The 27,706-nt window shown below is 43.1% G+C and overlaps 1 protein-coding gene across 3 annotated transcripts in view; it reads left to right on the top strand.

Annotated features, from left to right (window-relative positions):
• The first annotated feature begins 1,250 nt into the window (after positions 1–1,250).
• Positions 1,251–27,706, top strand: part of LOC124042647 (potassium voltage-gated channel subfamily H member 7-like) — a 49,108-nt gene continuing 22,652 nt past the window's right edge. For 2 of the 3 annotated variants that reach the window (XM_046360742.1, XM_046360726.1), the window contains exons 1-7: positions 1,251–1,706; positions 2,251–2,481; positions 12,473–12,628; positions 15,932–16,387; positions 16,602–16,622; positions 17,139–17,353; positions 20,821–21,246. In XM_046360742.1, coding sequence (XP_046216698.1) covers positions 1,631–1,706; positions 2,251–2,481; positions 12,473–12,628; positions 15,932–16,387; positions 16,602–16,622; positions 17,139–17,353; positions 20,821–21,246 — 1,581 coding nt within the window. In that variant the 5' untranslated portion in view covers positions 1,251–1,630. The remainder of the gene's footprint in view (positions 1,707–2,250; positions 2,482–12,472; positions 12,629–15,931; positions 16,388–16,601; positions 16,623–17,138; positions 17,354–20,820; positions 21,247–27,706) is intronic. The other variant, XM_046360734.1, reaches the window with a different exon arrangement.

The following is a 27,706-nucleotide window of genomic DNA, read 5'->3' as shown; positions in this document are numbered from 1 at the left end:
TATGGTTTACATCATGTTCATACTCATCAAACCATTCAGTGACCACTCGGGCCCTGTGGATGGAGGGATTGTCATCCTATAGGGGGCATAGCCATGCTAGCCAAAATAATGGCCTGCCCAGCAGTTTTAAACATGACCCTAAGCATGATGGGATGTTAATTGCTTCATTAACGCAGGATCAACACCTGTGTGGAAGCAAGTGTTGACGTGATTTTTGTCGGCTACTTGTAGGTGTCTTGCATGTGCTATATTGTGCATTTGCATGCAGTTCAAATACTCTGATATACATGACAGAATGTGATTGAAATAGCCCTCTAAAAAAAGAACGCTGGAAGACAAAATATGATGCAAGATTTTAAACACCACAAGTAAACGCTTATAATGAAAGGAGGCATTAAAAAGAAGAAGGGGACAGTGCAGTACACATGCCATCTATTGAATATGTTGTTTTATTGGAGAAGATGGGTGGTGCGCTCCTACTGAAATATATGAACAGATGTTGCAGGACAGTAAGAAGGGCTTTTCATTCTGCACACATTTGCATTTGTTTACACAGAGATTAGCAGAGCTGCCGATTGGTCATTTAGGGATTTCACGAGTTCAAATATAACACTCATTGAGTACATTTGAATTGTTTTGCTACACATTAAGACACAACGGTGCATAAATATTTTTAAAAGCCAAAAGCAGCGTTAAAGAGTATTTTGTATAAGGAAATCTAGCGTCTGAAACTTCAGCACCATGGACAAGTCATCGTGTGCTATAACAGCATAGGCTTCTCACGAGCTGTTACAGAACGCGTTCATGTTGTCATTTCGAAATGGTAAAGCTCAAGCTGCCCAGTAACGGCATAACAAATACTGTGGATAAAGTACATCTTTCATTTCTCGTTGTGGCTTCATTGTTTTTGTCCTTATGAACTCACCGAGCAAAGCCATTTTCATGAATCTATAGCCTAACCTGTCCATGGATGATATAACATATATAGTCTACGTAAATAAAAACCACGTGGCTCAAAGATGCCAAGGTTAGCGCTATCGGGGATCTTTAGGACCTTAATCCTAACCTTAACCATTTTACATTTCAACTTCAAAATTGGCAGGGACGACGTCCCAATGATCACAGATGGCAAGGACAAAATATGTAACTCATTGCGCACATATTACGCACTGAACACGACATACTGTATGTGCAGGTCGAGATTGCTTGACTGTAGTTTCTCAGCACTGTAAATTAACCTTACCCGAGGTGGCAGCGCTGTGCACTAAACCCTTAGGGGGGTAACGTCACTCCCCCTGGCATATCAGCCTCTGTCCTCTATTCTTGTCCACCACATCGCCACAGAGAACGTCAACATCGCATCCATCTTCAACTAGAAATGGTTTACAAACTATATCTGACCAAAGCAGAAATCCTCCCCGATTCCGTACGCATCGGCAAGGAGTCATTCCTATGCTCTGGTATGCATGCTGGCTGAAGTGTATTCTAGTGAATTTGGGAAAGGTCATTTAAAGTGCAAGGTGAGTGCGCCGAGAATGATTTGTGACAAAGGAAATATCAGCAAGAGGCAACAACAGTAACTTCGGGGTCTCATTGCAAACGCGCCTTTACACAAGAGCACGGAATAATCATGCCTGTACGAAGAGGTCATGTTGCGCCACAAAATACATTTCTTGGGATAATAATACGGAAATTCGAGGGACAGAGTAAGTATAACATCCCTGGTATCCTCGTGCTAATCTAAAGTGTTGTTCTTGGCGTTGTGGCGCGTGTGTTTTATTAGTCTGTTTGTAAAAGTGGGTATAGAGTGGGCATAAAGTTAGGTTTTTAAAAGCTGTTGGGTCGTATGAATTAACGTTCATATTTCTCCAATTAAGAATGGGTTTGTTCATTTAAAGAATGCGTTAGAGGAACACATCAAGCAGTGTCAAGAATGTATTCTATTATGCTCTAGTCTTAGTCAATAGATGTTCTCAGAAATCAAGTGCTATTTTATAACTTCTCGACAGTTGTTTCAAATTATACCACATTTGTATTAATGATATCAAATACGGGACTGTCTTCAATTTACAAATACTCTTAAAATTTTCATAAACCTCAAATATAGACGCCACAAACCAATTGGTTTGATAGCATTGTGGTTTTTTGTTTCCTTTTTCTTGCAGTTCGGACATTTGTCATAGCCAATCAAGACACTACAAACCAATTGGTTTGATAGCATTGTGGTTTTTTGTTTCCTTTTTCTTGCAGATAGGAAATTTGTCATAGCCAATGCCCGGGTGCAGAACTGTGCAATCATCTACTGTAACGATGGCTTCTGTGAGATGACTGGCTACTCCAGACCGGATGTCATGCAGAAGCCATGCACCTGTGAATTCCTCCACGGCGAGCACACTGACACACATGCCATCAGCCAGGTGGACCAGGCTCTGATGGGCTCAGAGGAGCGCAAGGTGGAAATCACATATCATCGCAAAGATGGTGAGTCAGTCAACCAGGCCAGAGACAGAGAGGTGGCCTTATACACTAGGTGTGACACGCTGTCTCTGAGAAATCATAAGCTACAGTCCCACCACAAGACGTCCACCTCAATGTGAGTCCCAAATGGCACTATATTCTCTTAATAGTGCACTACTTTGGACTAGAGCCATTTGGGTTTTAGTGCACTATAAAGGGAATATGGTGCCATTTGAGATGCAGCCTTGTTTTGATTATATGTGCTGATATCCTACTCGAGAGAAAAAGTGTCTCCATTGACCTGTGCGATAAATGTTGCTATTCATGTGGATGGAGCAAACAGCATTTATAGGCAATTAGCATTTATAGGAAAGGACTACCAATATCCATATTTCCTGTCTATGTAGAATGCGGATCTTCCTTTGCATTTACTGAACAGTGCTACTTATGGAAAATATTGTATTTAACTACCAACAATAACAATTTAGGTCTTAAACCATTACGGATATCATTGTTTTGATGAGGTATGATGTGAGAGTTTCAGTAAATGTTATTATATTCTAAGCGAGGAAGCAAGATAACCTTTGACAATGATATCTGGCTTGATTTAAAATTGCCATTGCGTAATGGAGGTGTAATCAGTGGCTTGGCAGACAATGCCAGAAGGCTGAACATTCCAGTTTATTGAAGACCTTGGCATTGGAGAGGTATTATGTGATATACAGCATCTAGGAGTATGAACCAGCATATGATCAATTTCCAATTGTATGTATAGTAGAGACTCTCCGTGGCAATAGGGTAGTTTGTACCTTCTCCTGGTCCTAGTCGTCACTAAGACACATGCAGCAGAGCGAGTGGATCTGGACTCTGACAAGGTCAATGGGGATTGGTCAGCTGCCGTGGCACAGTAGGGAGTAGTGTGTTGTCTGTGACTGACAGAGGAAAGGAAAGTGCTGTCTCAGTTCACTCTGGTCTAGAGCACAATATGCTGCGACTCACCTGCCTTCCTCCAAGGCTGTTCCAGACGATTGTAATGACGATACAAGTAGCTAACAGCGAATCAATGTCGTCTTGTTTCACAATGACAATAAATCAATGAGTGACTGCAGTATTTGCATGCCGTCCTGTGAAATCTGTCAACATTGGCGAGACGGGCCATGCCCAGTCACAACCCTCACAGAGAAATCTATGAGAGTCTGAACAAAACAATTCATCCAGTAATCAATTTACCATCATCAGACTAGAACCAGGGGCTGAATCCCAAATAGGACCCTATTCCCTACATGCTGCACTACTTTGGAACAGAGCCTTATGGGAATAGGGTGCCATTTGGGATGCCGCACCAGCTTCAAAATGTGGGCCTTTCTGTTTTCCTCTCAATTAGATTTAACTGTCGGTTCCGAGTTTTTCCCCATAGAGATCCTATTCTAATTCCTAATTCTATGGCTTTTCCTGAGCACATGAACTGAGCAAGAAAAGTACATGTGAGCTACTGTATTGAGCTTCATCCCTGTGAGGGGTGACACCAGGTTTCATTCTAACTGTACTGTGCATTATGTCTATGAGGCATTGTTATTCCAGCATATGTTCAAGGTCCTTGACTCCTCTGGATGTAATCCGAAAAGCAGATGTGGCTATTATCTCGTCTGTCCTCGTTTTGACTGTTCTCGTGAGGACCTTCGGCCCTCTTTGGGTTCAATTTTCTTGAGCCACTATCTCCACATGTGTTTAGTGTTTTTTTTTAGCTTGACTCCAGACATGATATGAACCGTGTTCAGTGCAGCCAGCAGTGCTGTGAAGTCGCGGTGACTTAAAAGGAAGTTGCTGCTCAATGACATACATCTAAAAATGTAATGCCACCTCCTGCCATTGTCAGGCAGTGCGCTTTTTGGTCAGTATAATTCACCCCACAAAGGCATTGCAGTGTCGCTCCTCTTTTCAAGGGATAGTATATGATGACAGGAAGGCAGGTCGTATTTTTCTGTTCTCCCGGCTCACGGCAATAAAGAGCGTTTAACCCAACCTTTTCACTGCCGTTCACTATATATGTACATAGTGAAAAATGACTGTAGATTCACTGGAAAATCCAAATAGTTTCATTTTTTACCTTCCAGCAGCAGCAGTCATTAGCCATGACATATTTCTGCTAATCACGTGGGAATCAGAGCCAGATGCTCCTCGAGTAAGTCGAATAGATTGTTTTAGAATCCTGGAGAAAGACAACAACACAAGGTACCCTAGGGAGCCATTGGTGAGGAGTACCTCTCTGAAGAACAGGGTTTTAAGGTCACTTTAGTCTCCGTGTAGTTCTGTATAAACTCAATGTGTCAATCATGGTTAATAAGGAATGGGAGCAGAGTAAAAGCCATACGACACATTCAAACTTAATCATTACACTCGCTCTCCCTCCCTCCCGTGCCTCGAGACAGGACTCTTAATACTCCTCAGATGAGTCTAGAGTGAGGCGCAGAGCTCATGAATAAAGATGTCAAGGATGACACTGCGGTGACTGGGAGTGAGCAGCTTACCGCGTAAATGCATTACATGGCTATGGAAGGGCACAATCCACAGGCTCCCGTAGATGGAAACACAAATGCAAGATTCATGACATCCTTGCGAGCAATGGGCCTATCGACGTGAGTTGTTTGTCGACCCCATTTTGCTAAAGCATTTAGCTAAAGCCTATCACATTTCACCGAGTGGTAATAACATTAGACACAATAGGGCTGAACCAGTGTTGACAACATAGAGGGATAGTTGAGCATAAGGATGGATAGGCGATAGTGTCACGGCATAGGAAATAGGGGAAGTGTGTCTGGCCAATATTAAATCATGACTCACAACTCGATGGTGTTAGACCTGAGGTGCTCCCTCTTGCTTGCTCACTCTCGGTCTACAGGAGTGCGATACTATCAAATGAATCATAGTCATGCAGACATGTTAGTATAAAACTGCAGATGGGAATAGTCATTCTTAATATAAGCATCTCTCATTTGGTTTTCATACTGTGTCATGTTCCCATTGTGGAGGGGGGGGGGGTCTTGAAATGCCCGGTGACGACATCATCAGCAACACATCGCTAGCTCTTTGCCCTGCAAAAAGCTGAAAAGTGAAGCTGATGATGATGCGTATGCTTCGAAAAGGACAATCAAGACCACAGTGAGATACACATCCAAAACCGTCGCCACAGGCACATTATCGTTCCTCTCGGTGTTGAACAGTAAATAGTTGTGAGAGGAGATAAATCCGAAATCACAACGCCTTCCCCCTCAAAGAAGATTCATAATCAACGAGATAAATACCTTCCTTTGCTGGGCTTTGTAAAACGGCCCTATTCCGAGGGGTGTAATAGTACCTTGGAACTGAATGAGTGAGTACAAAGGGAAGCTGACACTGAGCAGCATGCTGAAGTTAAATACATAACAGTCCCAGCATAGCTAGCCATGCTGCTGAGGTATGCGTGGGTGCAGGGTTTCAAAGGTGACTCCCCGTTGAGGAGCTGGAGGGCCGTCTGCAGGGTGATGGGGAGGGTGGGGGCGACAGGGGGGGTACACAGGGCACTCACAGTTGGCTGCTTCGGGAGACCTGGATGGCTGCGCTCAAAAAGAGGTGCATGCATTTTTTATTGATCTTAGCCTCTTTGGTCACTCCCAGTATGTTGCAAAGCACATTTAGTGTTTGCCAAGGTCAGACGTTTATTAGAAAGAACCCATTCTATCAGAATAAAGATTGGATTGAATTAAAACATATCAGGTTTGAATTAGATGAGTAGATTTCGCAGAAGTCTTCGATAAAATGGGCCTGATATAAATGCTGTTCTAGACAGGCTCTCTGTAATTATCATCTGACAAAAAGCTAATTAACACAGAGTACAGTGGGTAGCAGATGGAGTATTGAACATCACAAACACACGCCTTGGCCAGTCGCCCTACATATCCACATATGAATTCATATCTCCATTTCATGGGGGACCCTCTTGAATCCAATCCAACGGCCACCAAACCATCTGTTTTACTTCCAATTAGCTTTTGCCAGCAATTAGCTATTTCAGCCCATTGGATGACAAATATCAGCTAGCTGGCTAGCTAGCAAAACACATACAGTAAGATGCACTTGAAATTGGTGTTCATCTTGATGACTTAAGAGGACACTGATTAAAGATGAAAGTAGGCCATGATGACTAGCTTAGGGCAGTCTCAACGGAGGCGAGATATGGCCACATGGCCAACAGACTCCAAACAAAGGGTTTAGTATGCCTTCCCTCCCCTTACACATTCCCCTCTCGATTGGCTGTGCCCCTTGTGCGGTTATGTATGGCCTCCGCAACACAGCCCTGCAACAACCACGTCACATTGTATTAGCACGATAACGGCGGAGAGTGTCATGACTCATGTATCGCCTGCTCCGTCTGGAACTGCTGTTTTTCTCTCTCTCTACATGTTGGGATTCATAGCGAACCCCCAAAAAATGAAGATCCGTGTTAAATGTTTTTTTTTTTAAATGGGAATGTTTCTCCCCTCGTTGCACTAGCATTTAACCTTAAGACGCGTCTGCTGAACAAAATAACGTGTGCCTATATCAATTTAGTTTCGACTAATGAGACGTGCCCATAAAGATCCTAAACAGTGTGGGTGAGCGCTTAAGGTCCTGTGTTTTAAGGGGTGGGAAGTACTGCTCGTAACTAACTGTCCTAGGGCCCCGCCCTTCTAAAAGTACCTTTAGACTTCTCTTTCTCGCCAGAGTGCTTCCGTACAGAGAAGTATTTCCAAGACGAAGAGATCACACAGCTGTAGACCTTTAGCAATCAATAATGGCTCGATGTGCAGCCATCTTTTCAATTATTGATGGTGGAAATAGAATCGAATGGAATTTCCATCATCTTGAAATGGGAACTGATATCCATACAGCACTTGTATCTATGTATTCACACGGGCCCAATACTTCTACGGGACTGGCAAGACATTGACCTTGTGCAGTCATTGGTAAGGAATGACATCTATTTGTATCCATACTTGAAAAGCATTGAAGCATTGGAAAATTATAGTTTGCAATGCCAAGGTGATGTACGGTCATCATGTGTATAGTATGCAAAGTAACATGAATTCAGATACACAATTTCTACAGTCTACAATTTAGACTTCACTATTGTCAACACATTGAATATATAGTTAATTAAGAAACAATTTCCTTTATCAGTTATGTCTCTGCAGCCTTTTTGAAAAAAAAAAATGAAATTCTACGACTATCAAATCTTTCAGTTACCACATTATTTTCCAAAGCCTCATATCTGTGCATCTTAGGAATCACACAATTGCTTTGCCCGCTGAGCTTATGCATTCATAGTCAGCTTGATAAAAGCTATTTCCATGACAGGTGTATTATGCTTAAAGGCCACAATATCAGTATGATCTGCATTTCTCTGTGGCCTGGAATCTGACATTCAATGGGACTAAAAGGTAAAAACGCTGGAAATCTCATTTGACCTTCTGCCAGTCTGAAGACCGTGATCATGCTTCGGGGCTGAGGCAGCTCCTTAGGGACTGAAGGGGCTGCTAGATTGACACTTGAAGGGAAACTTGAACCCACCTACTGAAATTAATGATATACATCCAATCACTAGGAGAGACACTAATGTACACTATTAGACCTTTGTATTCTGCTGAACCTGCCACTTTCAATTATCCCAACCTGCCTGCAAATGATTACCAAATAATAATATAATATAATATATGCCATTTAGCAGACGCTTTTATCCAAAGCGACTTACAGTCATGTGTGCATACATTCTACGTATGGGTGGTCCCGGGGATCGAACCCACTACCCTGGCGTTACAAGCGCCATGCTCTACCAACTGAGCTACAGAAGGACCGGGAGGAGGTGGTAACTGGGTCGTATTCATTAGTGCACACTATATTTCGTGTTGGACAAGTTCAGTTAGTCCCTCCTTGTTTCAGTCAGTTGTTTGCCATTTGGTACCTAGAGAATACAACCCGGTACGCAACTAATAACGCAATTGTTTAGGATATGTATAGCACTGAATAACACGTCTTGAACCATAGGTCAAATGCACCACTAAATGCTCTTATTGCACATTTCCCAGTGCTTCTCAGTGTGATTTACCACCAACCTGAGAGGTGCACATAGTGTACGCAACACTATTTATCCTGGCCGCTTTCCACAATCATGCACGTGGTCTGATGTGATCCGTGTACTGGTAGAGGGAATGAACTGGGGAATGCTCCATTCAATCAACACACCAGAGTCTGTCTGCCATAACAATCCTTCCTAATGACAATGAAAGGTGTGAATAGTCCCCTGACCACATGAAACCAGGACTAGGAAATGATTGGCCTGTTTCACTCCCGAGTTCTATTTGCTTGTACCTTATTTCTAGAGTAAGCATGTGTGTGTGTGCATTTGTGTGTATGTTAACATCATATTATAACGTTAAACCATCTTGTATTGTGACAGAATAATCTTGAGATCACATGACTAGGCCGGATATGTCATCAGAAGTATCTAACATGATGATTCGGATTCTTACATTCATCACCCCGGGGGAGGTAAAAAAAAAAAAAAAGAGGATGTTGGCTATTATACACCTGCGTAGGTGACTTTCAGCAGGAGACAGGATGAGGAGGCACCCAAATAGCTCAGCCTTTTAGCGGGGTATTGTTTTTCCCATCTGGTAAGTTAAATCAATTCCCAAATATGCTGCCACAGAATCATTCTGGGTCTCCTCTTCCTTGCCGCATTTTCTTTACTCTCCTCACACAGTAGCTAGTTTCCACAGATCTAAAACGTGACGCAGTGTGAAACATTAATGTATGCCAACTAACAGACACAAGATCCGTGTATGCACTGAATCATTTATTGCTTAGATAGATGTCCAAGGAGATGAATAGGGGTCATTTCCGTCATGTAATTGTTGGGGGAAACCTAAATGCAGTTAACTAAAATCGATGAATGATTAATGATTAAAAGCAATGACAATGAGCAGTATTGATAGTAGAGGAGATGAGTGAGGAGTTTCATACAACGGACATTATAAACCCAAACCAGATGAAGGCGCTTCCCTTATCACCAGTTCACCACAATTACAAGAATTGTGGTTACGTGGTTGCCTTACCGAGCTACTATAAGTTGAATGCACGGTCTTTTAAGTCGCTTTGGATAAGGAGTGTCTGCTAAATGTACAAAATACAAATCCAATAGAAATGTGAATGTTTTTCACAGTTTTGGACATAAAATATTGTTGTGAAGAATGGCCATGCCATGGGGGCTCCTATTAAATCCTGACATGTAAATGCAGTCCAACAGAGGATTGTTATGTTTAATCAGACAGACAGCCTACTGCCGATGAATGTGACTGACAGTGTGGATGTGAGATCCAGCTCTGAGGAGATTACTGTGAACACTGGTAACGTGTCCCCTGCTGGCCTGGCTGGTAGACGGTGAGAGACACATTTGCATAGGGGCGGATGGGCATCTTTTGATCTTCTTTGCGTATTGCTTATTACTGCACATCGGGTGCTCTTCCTAGAAGGGCAGCAGATGTGCGGCTTGTTTTACGAGGGCATTGAGACTCTGGGAGAAATGGAGTCCCACTGATGAGAGGATTTATTTCTCTCTGGCATTGGTGCTTCTACTCTGCATGACTCTGAATTAGTCTGAACCCGCTTTTTACAATTCAATGATAATGCTGATGGCATTATAATGCAGTGGGAGATATAGGGTTATGGAGATATAGGGTTATGGAGGCTGCACTAAGAGATTAGGGCTGGAAAATCATCAGTTGATCTAATGACAGATTTAGCCACCAGATAAATCGGCATCATCAGTACCAAGGCTATATTCATTTTGAAACCATGTATAGGCAACAGGAGACCACCCTCAACCTCCTGGCCCTCCATTTGCTGACGACAATGTGCGCTTATGAAATGATTTTGTTTGCAATAAGGACTGCGGTGGTCCATGTTTGCTGTGATCTAGTGTACTATAAAAAAAGATGTCTCTCCTATTCTTACCACCTTGCCCAGTCATATTCAAGGTGCCTAGGGGTTCTGATGGGTCTAACCTTGATTTGCATTTTGATAACATATCTACAGTATTTCACTTTTTAAATGTGTAGAGTATTGCATACTAGGTGTTGTCCAATGAATTCTGCAACCACTCCCTCTTCAAATCAGGGTTGATTTAGAAAAAGCTGTTCAAAAAGAGGACTTTGCATTATCACATCTTTGTACTCCCTGACGAACCAGCGTTTTTAATCTTTGTTTCCATTGAACATGCCATACACATAAAGGCCTTTTAATGAATTATATGAAGAGTGCCTTGGCCCTCCTTTCCTTTTGAAGGAATGCCTCCTATTCAAATGATATAGCCGCACAAACATATATAGTTTCTACGTGTTTATATGGAAGGACCCTTAACATTTCAGTATGTATTTCTGTTTACGATGCCTCCTGAGAAGCTTGTTTGGTATCCTTTGAAATAAGCAAGCAACACAATTTTCCTGACATTGATGCCCTACGAGGCCTCGGGGAAGCTGGCCTAACATATTGCACCGGCTCTAAATAGATTGGAAGACCCTAAGGAACCAAAACCCATTTTTCATGTATCACCATTTTTGTTGGTAATTAGATAGTAGTGCAGCTTTAGCATATGTGTTATAACTAATTGACACAGAATTCAGCCGAGTTGAGGTAACTGGAAGAGAACAGTCAATCTCACTTAAAAAGGTGCTGATGGCGTTGTCAATTTTTCTTCCTATATTATTACAGCATGGCTCAGCTATAGCATGACAAGCATTCAGGCTGGCAGATTGTTGTCGTTTTGATGTAGTGTCTCCAGCAGTGCTGAAGTCATTTGCAATCTGTTAAAACTCTCTTGACCTTATTAAGTTCTGGTGTGGATATTCTAATGGTTTTTAGGGGTTTGCGCGATAATTCAAGTACAACATATTTAGTCATACTATTACCGAACATCATACTGATTTGCTGATGAGATGATTAAGCTTTGATGAAATGTTGCATTCCATGTTTTGCATATACTATGTTGTAGCCTAAATGCTTCCGTTTCCGTGGAACACATATTCACTGAGTGGGGGTCGGTTTCTTTTTCTTGCTCCATTCTGCCTGGAGAAATTCATCCCAAGGTACTGATCCTTCTATAATCCAGTCAGTGCATTCCAGATATTTGCCATCTTATGGGCACAAGAAAGATACTTTTTCTCTCAAATGGCGGCCAATTCCCTAGTGCGCTACTTTTGACCGGGGAACGCAGCCAAGATCTTGATAGTGGATTTTTCCTCCTCTTGAGGAGGCAGCTCAGCGGTAGTGGGTCTGGCATGACCCAGTAGAAACCCTGAGAGTTGACTCTGTTCCAAGCGTAGTCCGGTCCTCCTATGTGTCCACTGTAAATTATGCCTTTTTTCGCTGTATACAGTAGTGCACTGCTTTTGACCAGAGCCCAATGAATCCTAGTCAAAAGTAGTGCACTGTGAAGGGTATATTGTGCCATTTGGGCACATTGTATGTGCAATGTCAAGCTCTGGCTTGTGTGCTGAGTCCAGGATAAAGCACACTACTTGTAAGGTGCCCTCTTGACCAGTCTGTGTCCATGTCGAATCAGCAAACTGCCTTGCTATCATAAAGCTTGGGAATTCATGATGAACACTTAGCACTAAGAGAGGTGCTAGCATCGTGGCATTACGATATCAATATTGCTACAGGAAAAATAATAATTGGAATAATAATAATCTCTCTAAGTATTGCCATCTAGGGGTCGAAATTCTTTTTTTGCAGGACATGATTTTCCTCTCTGCTCAGAGAGCGGAGGATTCCATGGGTTGCAACACTATATTATTATTATTAAATTGGAGCGTTCTCAGGTAGAGTAGCAGGCATCCATCTTCGAATGGATTAGAAGTTATACTGTTGTGGAGCTCAACTGTGGAAGGAGAAGATGAGGAGCATGAGCTTTTAGACATGACAGGTTTATTATTTCTTACAGGGACGGACTTCCAGTGCTACACTCACATAATCCCGGTGAAGAACGAGGAAGGCGTAGTGATGTTGTTCATTCTAAACTTTGATTACGTACTTGAGGAAGGAAGCAGCGACTCGACAGAGAAGCTGAATCACTCATCCCCGGAAAGAAGTGACTCCAGTGAGTATCCGGATTCCTGCCCTGTGTATGTCTACTGGTAATGTGGATATGCAGTATTACCCTTTTTGTGTAATGAAATGTCATGTTTCACCCAAAATTGAACCCTATTTCCTATAAAATGCACTACTTTCGACCCTGGTCAAAAGTAGTGCACTATATAGGGAATAGGGTGTCATTTAGGAGACTACCTATGTAATGATGTAAGACCGCAGCTAGATCAGGGGGAGCTCATCACATGGGGAGTCCTAACTGACTTTACAATCCACTAATAGAAGTGCCTTCCTTCCAGTTCCCAAAGACACACTCCTCTTCTATTGAAGGGCAATTACACATATGGATACTACTAATTGCAATTATTCATCCTCATCTACAAGAGGCTAATTAGGCAAGTTGTAGAAATTCAACCCAGGTTCCTGGAACAAATGTAGCTTAAAGTAAATGTCCAATGTTTCCAGATTTGTTTGACAAGTTTGAGGTGGGGTTTTTAAGTGTTTTTTTTCACCAATTTATGCTTTGGCTGCGAGTATGAATATAGGATGAGGCATTTCCATTATTTGGGTATGAGTTAACAGAATATGAACTTTTAAAAGTGATGTTTACGGGACAGTTATTTTATCATCTGGAGGACAGCACACTAGATTGTGTTTCTCTTCACAAGTAAACTGAATAGATTTTTATTTCACTATTTATTTGGACTCTGTCATTGTGGAATTTTGCCATCTCTTTATTTTGCTTCGTCTGTGCTTATTTTTAGATAGGGAACAAAGCAGTGGTATTTGAACTGGGGGCTGTGTCTCTTTACCATCTCCTCCACTGCTGTGTGTCAGAGAGTGTAAATGTCAACAAGACATCTCTGCTTGCTCCTGATTCTAGAGGTGCCGAGCATCTCCTCTCACTGAGCAAGGCAGAGCCATCCGCACGGTTCAGTAGGAATCCTGAACACTGCACTGCACCCAAGGCGGTGGGGAGGGGGGGCACGTGTCCTCTGTGTGTGTCGTGTGCGTGTTGTGTGTGTCATCTGTGTGTGCATTATCTTTGTGTGTGTGTGTGTGTTCATAGCATCACTGATCAGAGCGGATTGCTTGATTTTCATACTAAAGGTCTTTACTGAGGGGATCAAACGCCACAGAAAGAAGGAAAAGATAAGCATGTTGGGGGATTGATCAGTAGCTTCCTCACCGACAGGCATCGGCTTGCTGTTATTGGCCTCATACAAATATGCTTCCCTTGCAAAGTGATTTTGGGGGCAATGGGGGACTAATTATGAACCCGTGCATACTGTCTCCAGGTATCATAGCAACTAGGAAAATAGTATGAGCGAAGGCAAGAATAATCCCTTCTTCACAGTCTGCACACAGAACCCCCTTCTCAGCAAAAATAGAAGTACAAAATTACAGAGAAAAGAGATGCATTGGACCGTATGAAAATGAATCTTTCCTCCGTGCTATTTATAGGGAAATGACGGCGGTATAGATTCACATAAACTACAATAAAAAAAATTGAATTCAGGACTTCATTGTCAGCTAAATTCACTGGGTGCAACCAATAGCTGTTCTGCCTCTCTGAACCATTTCATTCTAATTTCATACTGAGTTATTGCGACGGATTAATAGCTGCTGTATGGAATAGAAAATGAATGTGTTTAGAGTAAATGACGCCTAGAAGGCTTAACGGTATAAAAGAGAAAGACCTCCACATGCTCTCTCTTTCTTCCCAATGGAAATAAATACTCTACAGTAGTGGGGCTGAAACGAGAAAGCATATTCTAAATTGAATTCCCTGTCTTCTTGCTTCTGTATTGCTTCTATATCCTGTTCCTTTGACATTTCTACAAAACACACAGGAACTGTGTTCTACATAAGTACATTTTGACATAAGCAGGAGTAAAACACTAAAACAGCCATTATTAATTCAGAAGGCTCCGTGAGGATCAAGTGCTCTCTGCCCTACCATTCATAAATCAACAGCTTCTACCTGCATTCATACCAAGCCATTGCAGGGGGGATGAAAACAAAGCGTGTGTCAGCTGGTGAAGGAGGCCATGTCTGGTGATGCTGGGTTTACAGATTGATGTCATTTATATACAGATGAAATAAGTGAGAGGAGAAAAGCAGAAATGAATCCAGTAGGCTACTACGTAGGCTTGCCAAATTCCGCTAACTTTCGCACATTTTTCCCCCAATATCCTGGTTGTAGTTTCCGGATTTCCTTATAATTTCCCTCGGTTTACTGAAATCTTCCATCTGGGACTTCCTGAAGACCTGAGAATTTTGGAAAAGCAACCAGAACTTTGCAACCCTAACTCTATGCTACTGGAACTCGAAGTTCACCTGAAATATGCAGCCCTCTACATTCCTCTGGCATCTCATATGAGTGTAAATCAAAGACACCTACAGTAGAGATGCTGAGGCAGGTATTCCTATGTCCATTTAAAAGAAAAATAACAGGTCTAAATTGCAGACTTCTTGCAATTGGGGGCTATTTCAGAGGCCTGTCCAGGGGCCCTGTTGAGAGTGATGGCTTTATTGTGTATTAGCGTTGTAACATAAGTACGTGTGGTTGGGGAATGGAAACAGATGGCAGTGACACGATGCAAGGAGGGTGCTGAACGATGGCTGCCTCATATTTATGAGTGAGCCTGGGGCTCACTTTCACCACTTCTATTGTTAATGAACCCAAACTACAGTTCCCTCACTGGTTTATATGTGCCTGTGTGTCACTCTGAAGATGTGACTGCACAGTGGACACACATGAGATACTGGACATACCATCTCTGTTAAATTAAGGAAGGAGATTAACTTTCCGCTAAGTGTTTTCACTTATGACCTTGAACGCGGTATGATAACATGTATGCCCATACATAGTGTCCACGTATCAACACTTTTAATTAATTAATCATCAAATAAGAAAGAACACCATGACAGGCATTACAGCAGTATACACGCTATGCACTATGGGTAAAGGGCCGATCAAGGTTATCCAGTCACGTACCATTGAATGCCATTGGATTAGAGGTTGATTCTCCGGCTTTCTGCTTCCTCTGTTTGATCATGAACACATAAGGTAATCCAATTATAGAATTCCACACAATCAGAGAAATGAAAGTGCACCTTCCAGCTCAAAGAACAGTAATGAGATTGGCATTCATTGAAAATGTGACTGAATTGACTAAATAATCGATGCTATTGCTTATGCTTTAGATCTTTGACATGTTATGTTATACAGTCAAAATCATACTTTCTCATCATTTAATAATTTGATTGTTTGGTGCAGGAATAAACACGTCCAACATTTTCTGTTTAGGAAAGGGACGATTCTTCCGATTCCGCCAGGCTGCCTTGAGCCTGGTCTCCAACAAACAGTCTCTTCCACAAGAGGACCCAGATGCCGTCGTGGTGGACTCCCCCTCCCCCAAACAGAACGAGGACTCTGTTGCTCTGACCAACTTCCAGTCGCCCCCGACCGAGGACAACTGCAGCCCCACCGATGTCAACGACACACGGGCCCTCATCAGCTCCAGCCACCACTCCTCCCAGGCCAGTGTGCATGGACCCGGACCCCTGGACCACTCCTCTCCTAAGCAGCACCCGTGGGACAGGCTGTACCAGACGGAGGCGCACCAGTCCACCACCTGCCTCGCACACACCATCTCCAGAGGCAGCATCAGCGGGAGCAGCATGAGGCGAGCGTCCTCCGTCCACGACATAGAAGGCTTCAGCAACTCCAAGAGCATGTTCAGGGACCGACACGCGAGTGAAGGTAAAGTAGGCCGATGAAATGTCTAGCGAAAGCTTTGTGGTCCCTAGATTTTGAATGGGGACAGAGCTATTGTCATCTTTGTGTCTTGTGAGTACTCCTTGCTCAGGAATTGTGTATTACAGCATACTATTACGGATCCATGCCAACAATATCTGCATCCACAGTACTATTTCTATCTTCTCTCTTCCTCTCGCCACTTTGATGCTGCTTTTAGACAATGGTCGCTATATCAGAGGTAACGATGTGTGCACTGACCATGCTTGTTGTGCATTGGACTGTTTGAAGCATGTGTCCTAATCAAGCCAATTGACCACGAGTGATGATTTCTCCCTGAAAATCTACCCTCAACGAAGCGATGCACTTGAGAATGTGTTGTGACTTAGATAGTTGATTGTTTTTTTCATTAAATGTCTTTGAATGATTGATCAACACCTCCTGAATGAAAGCCTGCTGCCTCCACTAATTGCTAATATTGCCATCCCCACCCAGCCCAACACCTGCATGAAAGAAAGCTATTTTGGTTTCTGGGGTCGGGGGGGGGGGGGGGGAGTCAGTGGTCACTATGCTCTGTCTGCTTCCCATCAGTTTCCCTGATCACCAATGCCAACCATCATCAAATGTGTGATGTTTGGCTCACTGCTACAGTCTTGACCTCTGTCCAGGTACTACTCAATGTCCTTTCCTAGAGCTGTGCTATACTGTATTACCGCCTCTCTACAGTCCATTTCTTTGGGTTGTCTTTACGTTCCAGGTCCCTTCAATCATCTCAAGTCCAGTTTGCTGGGCTCCACCTCGGAGTCCAACATCAACAAGTACAGCACCATCAACAAGATCCCGCTGATTGCGCTCAACTTCACGGAGCGGAATAACGAAAATAAGGCACACTCTCCCCCATCGTCAGAAAACACTATCATAGCACCCAAGGTTAAGGACAGAACGCACAACGTCACTGAGAAAGTCACACAGGTGAGACAATTGGCTGTCTGGAAAGCACATTTGACTCTTTTTTTCCCCGTACAACTTTCATGTTACATTATGCGTACGAGCCACAAAATAAGCCATTTACCAAATGAATGCCAGACACATTTCTGCCTATATTATCCATTATGTTTGTACAAATGGCTGCTTTTGAATCATATATTTCCACAATGTTTGACATTGGTACTAATGCAATGAATTGGAGAAACAATCTCATCAATGAATAGCCGGTGTGACATTTGCTCTGTGGAAAAACCAGTCCAGCAGTGTAATACAGTATGCAGTAGAATCGCTCCTGCTTGTTCCCTCAACAAGTAAGCGCTGTATAGTGACTGTCCTCTCATTACCGTCAGTGTCAAACCGTCAGCACAGGCTGTAGGGTAGAGCACCAAGCTTTCCCGTACAACCAGACCTTCTTTGACAGGCGAAAACAGAGCACTCCTCCTGACAATGACATTCTATAGAAGAGATGAGCCATTCTCACTCATAAGTACAGCCATCATCCGACTGAACTCTCTTGAATTCTCTGGGTTGCACTACCTTGAACTGGCCATTCGGTGGGTGGGTTTTTCACATTAGATACGGTAGATGTCGAGATGCATGGGAGAATCCATAATTCATCTTGTAGATGTACTGAGGCAAAGTAAAACAGAGGCCTCTGTCCTCATCATTTCTCCAGCACTGTCATCAGATAGAAGGTCTCTCTTTGCAGCCTGTCAGAGCTCATTAAGATCCAAAGGAGAGGAAAGCCACATACTAACTGAACATTATAAACTGGGTGGTTTGAGCCCTGAATGCTGATTGGCTGACAGCCATGGTATATCAGACCGTATCAAATCAAACTTTATTTGTCACACGCGCCAAATACAACAAGTGTTGACCTTACCGTGAAATGCTTACTTACAAGCACTTAACCAACAGTGCAGTTCAAGAAGAGTTTAGAAAATATTTACCAAATAAACTAGTCAAAAATTGTGGGGTACAGAGTCAGTGTGCAGGGGTACAGACTAGTCCAGGTAATTTGTACATGGAGGTAGGGGTGGAGTGACTATGCATAGATAATGAACAGCGAGTAGCAGCAGTGTACAAAACAAATGGGGGGTGGTCAATGTAAATAGTCCGGTGGCCATTTGATTAATTGTTGGGGGTAGAAGCTATTAAGGAGCCTTTCGGTCCTAGACTTTCGTTCCGGTACTGCTTGCCGTGCGGTAGCAGAGAAAACAGTCTATGACTCGGGTGACTGGAGTCTCTGACAATTTTATGGGCTTTCCTCTGACACCACCTATTATATAGGTCCTGGATGGCAGGAAGCTTGGCCCCAGTGATGTACTGGGCCGTACGCACTACCCTCTGTAGCGCCTTACGGTCAGATGTTGAGCAGTTGCCATACCAGGCGGTGATGCAACCGATCAGGATGCTCTTGATAGTGCAGCTGTAGAACTTTTTGGGGATCTGGGGACCCATGCCAAATCTTTTCAGTCTCCTGAGGGGAAAAGGTTTCGTTGTGCCCTCTCCACGACTGTCTTGGTGTGTTTGGACCATGATAGTTCATTGGTGATGTGGAAACTCTCGCCCCACTACAGCCCTGTTGATGTTAATGGGGGCCTGTCCGGCCCACCTTTTCCTGTGGTCCACGATCAGCTCCTTTGTCTTGCTCACATTGAGGGAGAGGTTATGGTCCTGGCACCACACTGCCAGTTCTCTGACCTCCCCATATAGGCTGTCTCATCGTTGTCAGTGATCAGGCCTATCGCTGTTGTGTCGTCAGCAAACTTGATGGTGTTGAAGTCGTGTTTGGCCACGCAGTAGGTGAACAGGGAGTACAGGAGTGGACTAAGTACACACCCCTGAGGGGCCCCGGTGTTGAGGATCAGCGTGGCCGATGTGTTGTTGCCTACCCTTACCACCTGGAGGCGGACCGTCAGGATGTCCAGGATCCAGTTGCAGAGGGAGGTGTTTAGTCCCACAGTCCTTAGCTTAGTGATGAGCTTCGTGTGAACTATGGTGTTGAAGGCTGAGTTGTAGTCAATGAACAGCATTCTCACATAGGTGTTCCTTTTGTCCAGGTGGGAAAGTGCAGTGTGGAGTGGATTTAAGATTGCGTCATCTGTGGATCTGTTGGGGAGGTATGCGAATTGGAGTGGGTCTAGGGTATCCGGGAGGATGCCGTTGATGTAAGCCATGACCAGCCTTTCAAAGCACAGCATATAGCTACCGATGTGAGTGCTACAGGGCGGTAATCATTTAGGCAGGTTACCTTCGCTTCCTTGGGCACAGGGACTATGCTGGTCTGCTTGAAACATGTAGGTATTACAGACTCATTCAGGGAGGAGTTGAAAATGTCGGTGAAGACACTTGCCAGTTGGTCTGCGCATGCTTTGAGTACAAGTCCTGGTAATCCATCTGGCCCCGCGGCTTTGTGAATGTTGACCTGTATAAAGGTCTTGCTCAAATCGGCTGCGGAGAGCGTTATCAAACAGTCATCACAGTATACCACGGGAATGACAAAATCTTTATTTTTACTGCTCTAATTATGTTGGTAACCAGTTTATAAAAAAAATAAAGCACTTCGGGGGGTTGTGATATATGGCCAATATATCTCAGCTAAGGGCTGTGTCCAAGCTCTCTGCGTTGCGTCGTGCTTAAGAACAGCCCTTAGCCGTGGTCTATTGGCCATATACCACACCCTCTCGGGCATTATTGCTTAATTAGATAAGCCCCAGAGTCAGAGTCCAACCATGGAGAGAAGCTAACCCAGAAGCTGTTGAGCAATGGACACTGTCTGTTGTATCTCTACCATTGTTATTAACAGAGCACTGGGAAAGCTTTTGTAAAAGCTACTATTTTCAAAAGATTTATTGCTATGATATGTAACCTGATTATCCTCCCTCAATTCTATCATTAAATCAAATTGCATTTTCAAAATGATCTACCCCTAAAAATGATATACGTGAATTTACTACCGGAATGTTAGACGGTAAAGGCAGTGATTCTGTAGCCTGGTTGCCTTCGCTGTTCAGCAATTACAATCCACTCCTTGTAATTTGCCAAAGACAGGAGTGGAATGTTAGCTAAGAAAGACTGTTACCCAGACTTGGGATTCTGTGGAACACATTTGATATTGGGAATCCTATTATTCCTTCCCAAGATGGTGGCAATCATCCTGTCTGTCAAATGAGAGGAGAGGACTTGTCCTAATAGAGTTGGACTGTGCCTCACTTACTCTCAGCTGAATCATAGCGGCTGTCAAGTCCTTGAGCCAGGTACATTACCTCGATTGCTCCGGCAATAGCCAGCTACTGAGATAAGGGAGTTAAAAGCTACCTCGGATAGATTATTATATTGCCACTTAGAGAAATGTTTGACACTCAAATCTACAGAGTAAAACTTTTTGCCCGAATTTGTTTAAATTAGTGCTCTTGGTGATTGCTGTCCCCTTCTCTCTGCTACTACAGGTACTGTCACTGGGTGCTGATGTCCTTCCAGAATACAAGCTCCAGACTCCACGCATGGACAGATTCACCATCCTCCACTACAGTCCCTTCAAAGCTATGTGGGACTGGCTCATCCTGCTGCTGGTCATCTATACAGCCATCCTCACACCCTACTCTGCTGCTTTCCTACTCAATGACCGCGAGGAGCAAATGAGGCGCGAGTGTGGATACTCCTGCAATCCCCTGAACGTGGTGGATTTCATGGTGGACATCATGTTCATCGTTGACATCGTTATCAACTTCCGGACCACATATGTGAACCTAAACGAGGAAGTCGTCAGCCAACCAGGGAAGATCGCCATTCACTATTTCAAAGGCTGGTTCCTTATAGACATGGTGGCTGCGATCCCCTTTGACCTGCTTATCTTCGGTTCAGGATCAGATGAAGTAAGTCGTCCCTGATGCATGTCTTTCCCTGTGTTTTTCTCTCTGGGAGGTTTATTGCATATCACTTCAGCAGTGCTTCCACTCTTTTCCCATTTATTAAGCTCAGACTTATGCCCGTGGGCTACTTCTTAAAGGCTGAATTTTTCTGTCTCGGCCCTGAAAGGATTACTGTATTAAATTGCATGTTGTTGTTGTTTTTTTTTTTGAATGGCCGTCATTTCAAAATCCATTTACGTGGATTAATGGCTTCAATGATGCATTTAAATGAGGAGCGAGCCAGCAGAGCCCAGCAGTGCTGTGTGCACAGCTGACATACAGATGTGAAAGGCCCATTGGCAGGCAGGCCCACAGGGCAGGATTAAGCAATCATAGGCCCCAGGGCTTTGGATGTGTATGCCCCCCACCACCCCCGACACACCCTCATTTTCTGTAAACAAATCTGCGCACAAAGTTGCGTGGTAAATTTACGGTTGAAGATGAAGCCCCTTTATAGTAAAGCCATAGCATTTGCGATGTGGCACAGGCTACTGTTGAGCAGAGGCGTTTTTAGGATTTCTAGACGTGGGGGACAAAATTGTACGAGGGTTGGGATTTTTTGGGTGGCTTTTTATAAATGCATTTCATTTACATGGCAGAAGACATTAGTAGAATACTTTCTTATACCACACAAATGAATGAAATGAGTGGCTACTCTGACACTGACAAACTGAGATCAATAAAAACGATCTGGTCTTTGAATTAAAACAATAGCCCAGGCCAATGAAGGGACACACAGATTTTACAATATTAGGAGGAAATAAATGAATGAATATATATATAAAGGTAGGGCTGTGGAAAAGTAAAAAAATAGGTAGGGACGTGGATCAGAAAACCACTCAGTATCTGGTGTGACCACCATTTTCCTCATGCAGCATCTCCTTTGCATTGATCAGGCTATTGATTGATCAGGCTATTGATTGATCAGGCTATTGATTGTGGCCTGTGGGATGTTGTCCCAGTCCTTTTCAATGGCTGTGTGAAGTTGCTGGATATTGGCGGGAACTGGAACACGCTGTCGTACACATCGATCCAGAGCATCACAAACATGCTCAATGGGTGACATTGTCTTGTGAGTATGCAGGCCATGGAAGAACTGGGACATTTTCAGCTTCCAGGAATTGTGTACAGATCCTTGCGCCATGGGGCCGTGCGTTATCATGCTGAAACATGAGATGATGGTGGCAGATGAATGGCACGACAATGGGCATCAGGATCTCGTCACGGTATCTCTGTGCATTCAAAATTGCCATCGATAAAATGCAATTGTGTTTATTGTCCATAGCTTATGCCTGCCCAACCCATAACCCCACCATGGGGAACTCTGTTCACAACGTTGACGTCAGCAAGCCAATCGCCCACACGACGTCATACATGCTGTGTGCCATCTGCCCGGTAGAGTTGAAACCGGGATTCATCCGTGAAGAGCACACTTCTTCAGCATGCCACTGGCCAACAAAGGTGAGCATTTGCCCACTGAAGTAAGGTTACGACGGCGAACTGCAGTCAGGTCAAGACCCTGGTAAGGACAACAAGCAAGCAGATGAGCTTCCTTGAGACGGTTTCTGAACGTTTGTGCAGAAATTCTACGGTTGTGCAAACCCATAGATTCATTAGCTGTCCGAGTGGCTGGTCTCAGATGATACTGCAGGTGAAGAAGCCAGAGGTGAAGGTCCTGGGTTGGCATGATTGCACGTGGTCTGCGGTTGTGAAGACAGTTGGATGTACTGCCAATTTCTCTAAAATGACATTTCAGGCAGCTTATGGTAGAGAAATGAACTCGCCAATTGCATGCTCTCTCAAAACTTCAGACATCTGTGGCATTGGGTTGTGAGACAAAACGGCACATTTTAGAGTGGCCTTTTATTGTCCCCAGCACAAGATGCACCTGTGTAATGATCATGCTGTTTAATCAGCTTCTTGATATGCTACATCTGTCAGGTGGATGGATTATCTTGGCAAAGGAGAAATGCTCACTAACAGGGATGTAAACAAATTTGTGCATAACATTTGAGAGAAATAAGCTATTTGTGCATATGGAACATTTCTAGAATCTTTTATTTCAGCTCATGAAACAGAGGACCAGCACTTTACATGTTGCACTTATATTTTTGTTCAGTATATAGACAGTGCATCGGAAAGTATTCAGACCCCTTCCCCTTTTCCACATTTTGTTACGTTACAGCCTTATTCTAAAATGGATACAATCAATCTTTTCCTACACGCAATACCCCATAATGACAAAGTGAAAACAGGTTTTTAGAAATTTAGAGGCACAGATCTGGGGAAGGGCACCAAAAATATTTTCACCATTGAAGGTCCCCAAGAACACATTGGCCTCCTTCCTTCTTAAATGAAAGAAGTTTGGAACCACCAAGACTCTTCCTGGAGCTGGCTGCCCAACTAAACTAGGCAATCGGGGAGAAGGGCCTTGGTCAGGAAGGTGACCAAGAACCTGATGGTCATACTGACCGATCTCCATAGTTCCTCTGTGGACATGGTTGTCCTTCTGGAAGGTTCTCCCATCACTGCAGTACTCCACCAATCAGGCCTTTATGGTAGTGGCTAGACAGAAGCCACTCCTTAGTAAAATGCACAACAGCCTGCTTGGAGTTTGCCTAAAGGCACCTGAAGGACTCAGACCATGAGAAACAAGATTCTCTGGTCTGATGAAACCAAGATTTAACTTTATGGCCTGAATGCCAAGTGTCACATCTGGAGAAAACCTGGCACCAACCCTACGGTGAAGCATGGTGGTGACAACATCATGCTGTGGGGATATTTTTCAGCGACAGGGACTGGGAGACTAGTCAGGATAGAGGGAAAGATGAACGGATGCAAGTACAGAGAGATCCTTGATGAAAACCTGCTCCAGAGTGCTCAGGACCTCAGAGAGGACAACGACCCTAAACACACAGCCAAGACAACGCAGGAGTGGCTCCGGGACAAGTCTCTGAACGTCCTTGAGTGGCCCAGTTAGAGCCCAGACTTGAACCCAATCGAATATCTCTGGAGAGACCTGAAAATAGCTGTGCAGCGATGCTCCCCATCCAACCTTACAGAGCTTGGGAGGATCTGCAGAGAGGAATGGGAGAAACTCCCTAAATACAGGTGTGCCACGCTTGTAGCGTCATACCCAAGAAGACTCGAAGCTGTAATTTCTGCCAAAAGTGCTTTAACAGAGTACTGAGTAAAGGGTTTGAATACTAAAGTAAATGTGATATTTCAGTCTCTTTTTTTAAATAAATGTGCTAACCTGTTTTTGCTTTGTCATTATGGGGTATTGCGCGTGGGGGGAAAACAATTTAATACATTTTAGAATAAGGCTGTAACGTAACAAAATGTGGAAAAGGTCAAGGGGTCTGAATAGTTTCCGACTGCACTGTATATACATACGTAAGCTACTAAATAAACTTTTCAGTGCCACACTGACTCACCCATTGATGAAGATGAAGCCATAGGCTACTCACCAGTGATGGTCGCTGCACTCCTCGTGGCAATAGCTTATCTCAAGATGAGCTACTTTAAAAAACAGTGCTGTTGTTCGCTCAAAATTGGGAGTTGTTTTGAGGACTTTTGTTCTGTTATTGGTTCTACAGACAGATTAGTCTTCTCTTTTCAGCAGTAGGCATTTGCTTTTCAAACTGTACTTTTTTTCTGGTGATTGTAGCCTAGAGGTTAAGTGTTGGGCCAATAACCAAAAGGTCGTTGGATCGAATTCCTGAGTCGACTAGGTGATAATCTGACGTTGTCCCAGCAAATCCCTCTAGATAAGTGTCTGTTAAATTACTAAAATGTTAACATATTTAGACATTTTTAAAAGGAAAACTGACAGCTGAAACCAACCATAGAAATATAGTCCACAGATAGCAGATCCTATTCAAGTCAGGAATGGCAGCCATTGCTACTGTAGTGTACCCATGAGTTTAACAAAATGCCAGGGTAAGAAGTTCCAAAACCCTTCTATGGATGATATGTCTATGGCCACAACGCAACAAGCTGTTCTATATTTGGCTGGCATTCTGCCCAAACTGCTGCCTTACTGACGGTAGGCATACTGGTAACTGCCAAAATAAAATAAATAAGTGAATGAGGGATACAAAGTATATGTTATGGTGTGGGGGTGCATTTTCCTGCCATGGTTTAGGTCCACTTGTAGAGTCTGTGCCAAGGCACATTGAAACTGTTCTGGCAGCTCATAGTGGCCCAACACCCGATTAAAACACATTATGTTGGTGTTTCCTTTATTTTAGCAGTTACACGTATGTGATTGTGATAAAAACTTAATTCACAGTTGTTTTTTTGAAACTATTGATTCTCTGTGGCTAAATTATGCTTTCTGGTGTATTTTGAACATTGAGAGTGGGCTCCTGGGGGCTTTGGTCCAGGGGCTTCCCTGTAAGCCCCTGCATTAATCCAGCCCTGGGCAGGCCGGCATGTTTGCTTGTTTGTTAATGAGGGAATATCCTTTCAGTGCTTTATCATGCTCTGTTGGCACACCCATAGAAATAAGAATGAATAGAACAGGCGTTCCCATTCAAGTCAATGATGGCATAATGGGTGGATTGGTGGCCATGTGAGTCTACCGATTGGAGCAAAGCAGAAGTGTACCCATCAATCTGTGCTGTGATTTGTTGAATCCTAGGTTGAAGATTACAATGTTACGACAACGAGGTCCTAATCTCCCCTAACCCTTTGCAATTCATGAGACCAGCGTTGCTAGTTAGTTATTTTCTAACGCTTACGCATGGAATTATTATATTGTCTTAACCTTGTTTTTTTTAACATGGGTTGAATCAACTCAAATGACATTACAAAAAATGCATTCCATTGCATGAGCCACATCACTTAACATAATTTGAATGAACATTCAAACATTCATGTACCTATGAGTTTACCAGTCAAATGTCTAGTGTTAGAGGTTCCAAGCCCGTTCTATTTAGTCTTATTTCTATGGGTTCACCAGAACACGAGAGAGAGAGTCAGCTTGCGATTCATTTCTAAAACATAATCACCTATTCCACCTCTACTACTGAGTCAGCGCCCGAGTGGTGCAGCGGTCTAAGGCACTGCATTTCAGTGCTAGAGGTGTCACTACAGATCCTGGTTCGATTCCAGACTGTATCACAACCGGCCGGTATTGGGAGGCCCATAGGGCGGTGCACAATTGGCCCAGCGTCGTCTGGGTTAGGTTTTGGCCGGGGTAGGCCGTCGTTGTAAATAAGAATTTGTTCTTAACTGACTTGCCTATTTATATAAAGGTTAAGTGTATATATATATATATATATATATATATATATAGTCAGTCAGTGAATACTGACAACAAATCAAAATAAAAACCTGTGCCGTGTCATTGTTTAATTTCAGCATGTCACAATTTAATTTAATACAAAATCGTTCAATGTTCAGTTTAGCCCCATTGTCTTCTATGCTACCAAGGTTTGTCTCACTTTTTCCTTTCAAAATGTCCTTTTTTTCCTGATTTAAAGAAGCAGATGTTTTCATGTAATGTATGTGTTGGATGAAACTGCACCATGCCTATGAAACAGGTGGTTCAGTAGACCTACAGCCTGTGTTTAGGGGTAATTGGTGACCATTTTTATCAGTTTTCTTTATTGAGCTATTTTATCACAACCTGCAAGTGTTAATGGATTCACATCTTTGCCCTTTCGAAGCACAGTTGGTGTCTAAAAGAATGATCAGGGAGCTTCATAACCAAGCCAGCAGGCTCACGCGCTGTGTTTAAGGTTTCTCTCATGCTTTAGCTGCTTAAGCGTAAATCATAGTCCACAGCTGAGACGCAGTAGTCCAGCGTCACATTGTGACATAGCTATTCTACACATTTTGTCATCGGGCGTAGAGTAAATGTAACAATTTTATAACAAATATAATGCAATTCTATACATTTTGCCATGGGGCAGAGAGAAAAAAGTTGCAGTCTTACAGATAATTCTATTCATTTTGGCATGAGGTGGATATTATTTTTGCAGTTTAAAGCTAATTTCCTGCTTTTATACACATTTTGCCATAACTTATACCATGTCAATATGCAGTGGTGGAAAACGTACCCAATTGTCATACTTGAGTAAAAGTATAGATACCTTTTAATGGAAAGTTACTCAAGTAAAAGTGAAAGTCAGCCAGTAAAATACTACTTGAGCGAAAGTATTTGGTTTTAAATATACTTTAAGTAAATGTAATTGCTAAAATATACTTAATTATCAAAAGTAAAAGTATAAATAATTTCATATGTCTTATATGAAGCAAAGCAGACAGCAACATTTTCTTGTTTCAAAAATGTATGGAAAGCCAGGGGGCACACTCCAACACAGACATTATTTACAAAAGGTGCATTTGTGTTTAGTGAGTCCGCCAGAACATAAGCAGAAGGGATGACTACATGTTCTCTTGATGAAGTGTGTGA

The sequence above is a fragment of the Oncorhynchus gorbuscha genome, linkage group LG01 (genome assembly GCF_021184085.1).
Source record: "Oncorhynchus gorbuscha isolate QuinsamMale2020 ecotype Even-year linkage group LG01, OgorEven_v1.0, whole genome shotgun sequence".
NCBI classification, from domain to species: domain Eukaryota; kingdom Metazoa; phylum Chordata; class Actinopteri; order Salmoniformes; family Salmonidae; genus Oncorhynchus; species Oncorhynchus gorbuscha.
Note: the sequence above shows the minus strand (reverse complement) of the source record. Positions and strands in the feature narration are given on the sequence as shown.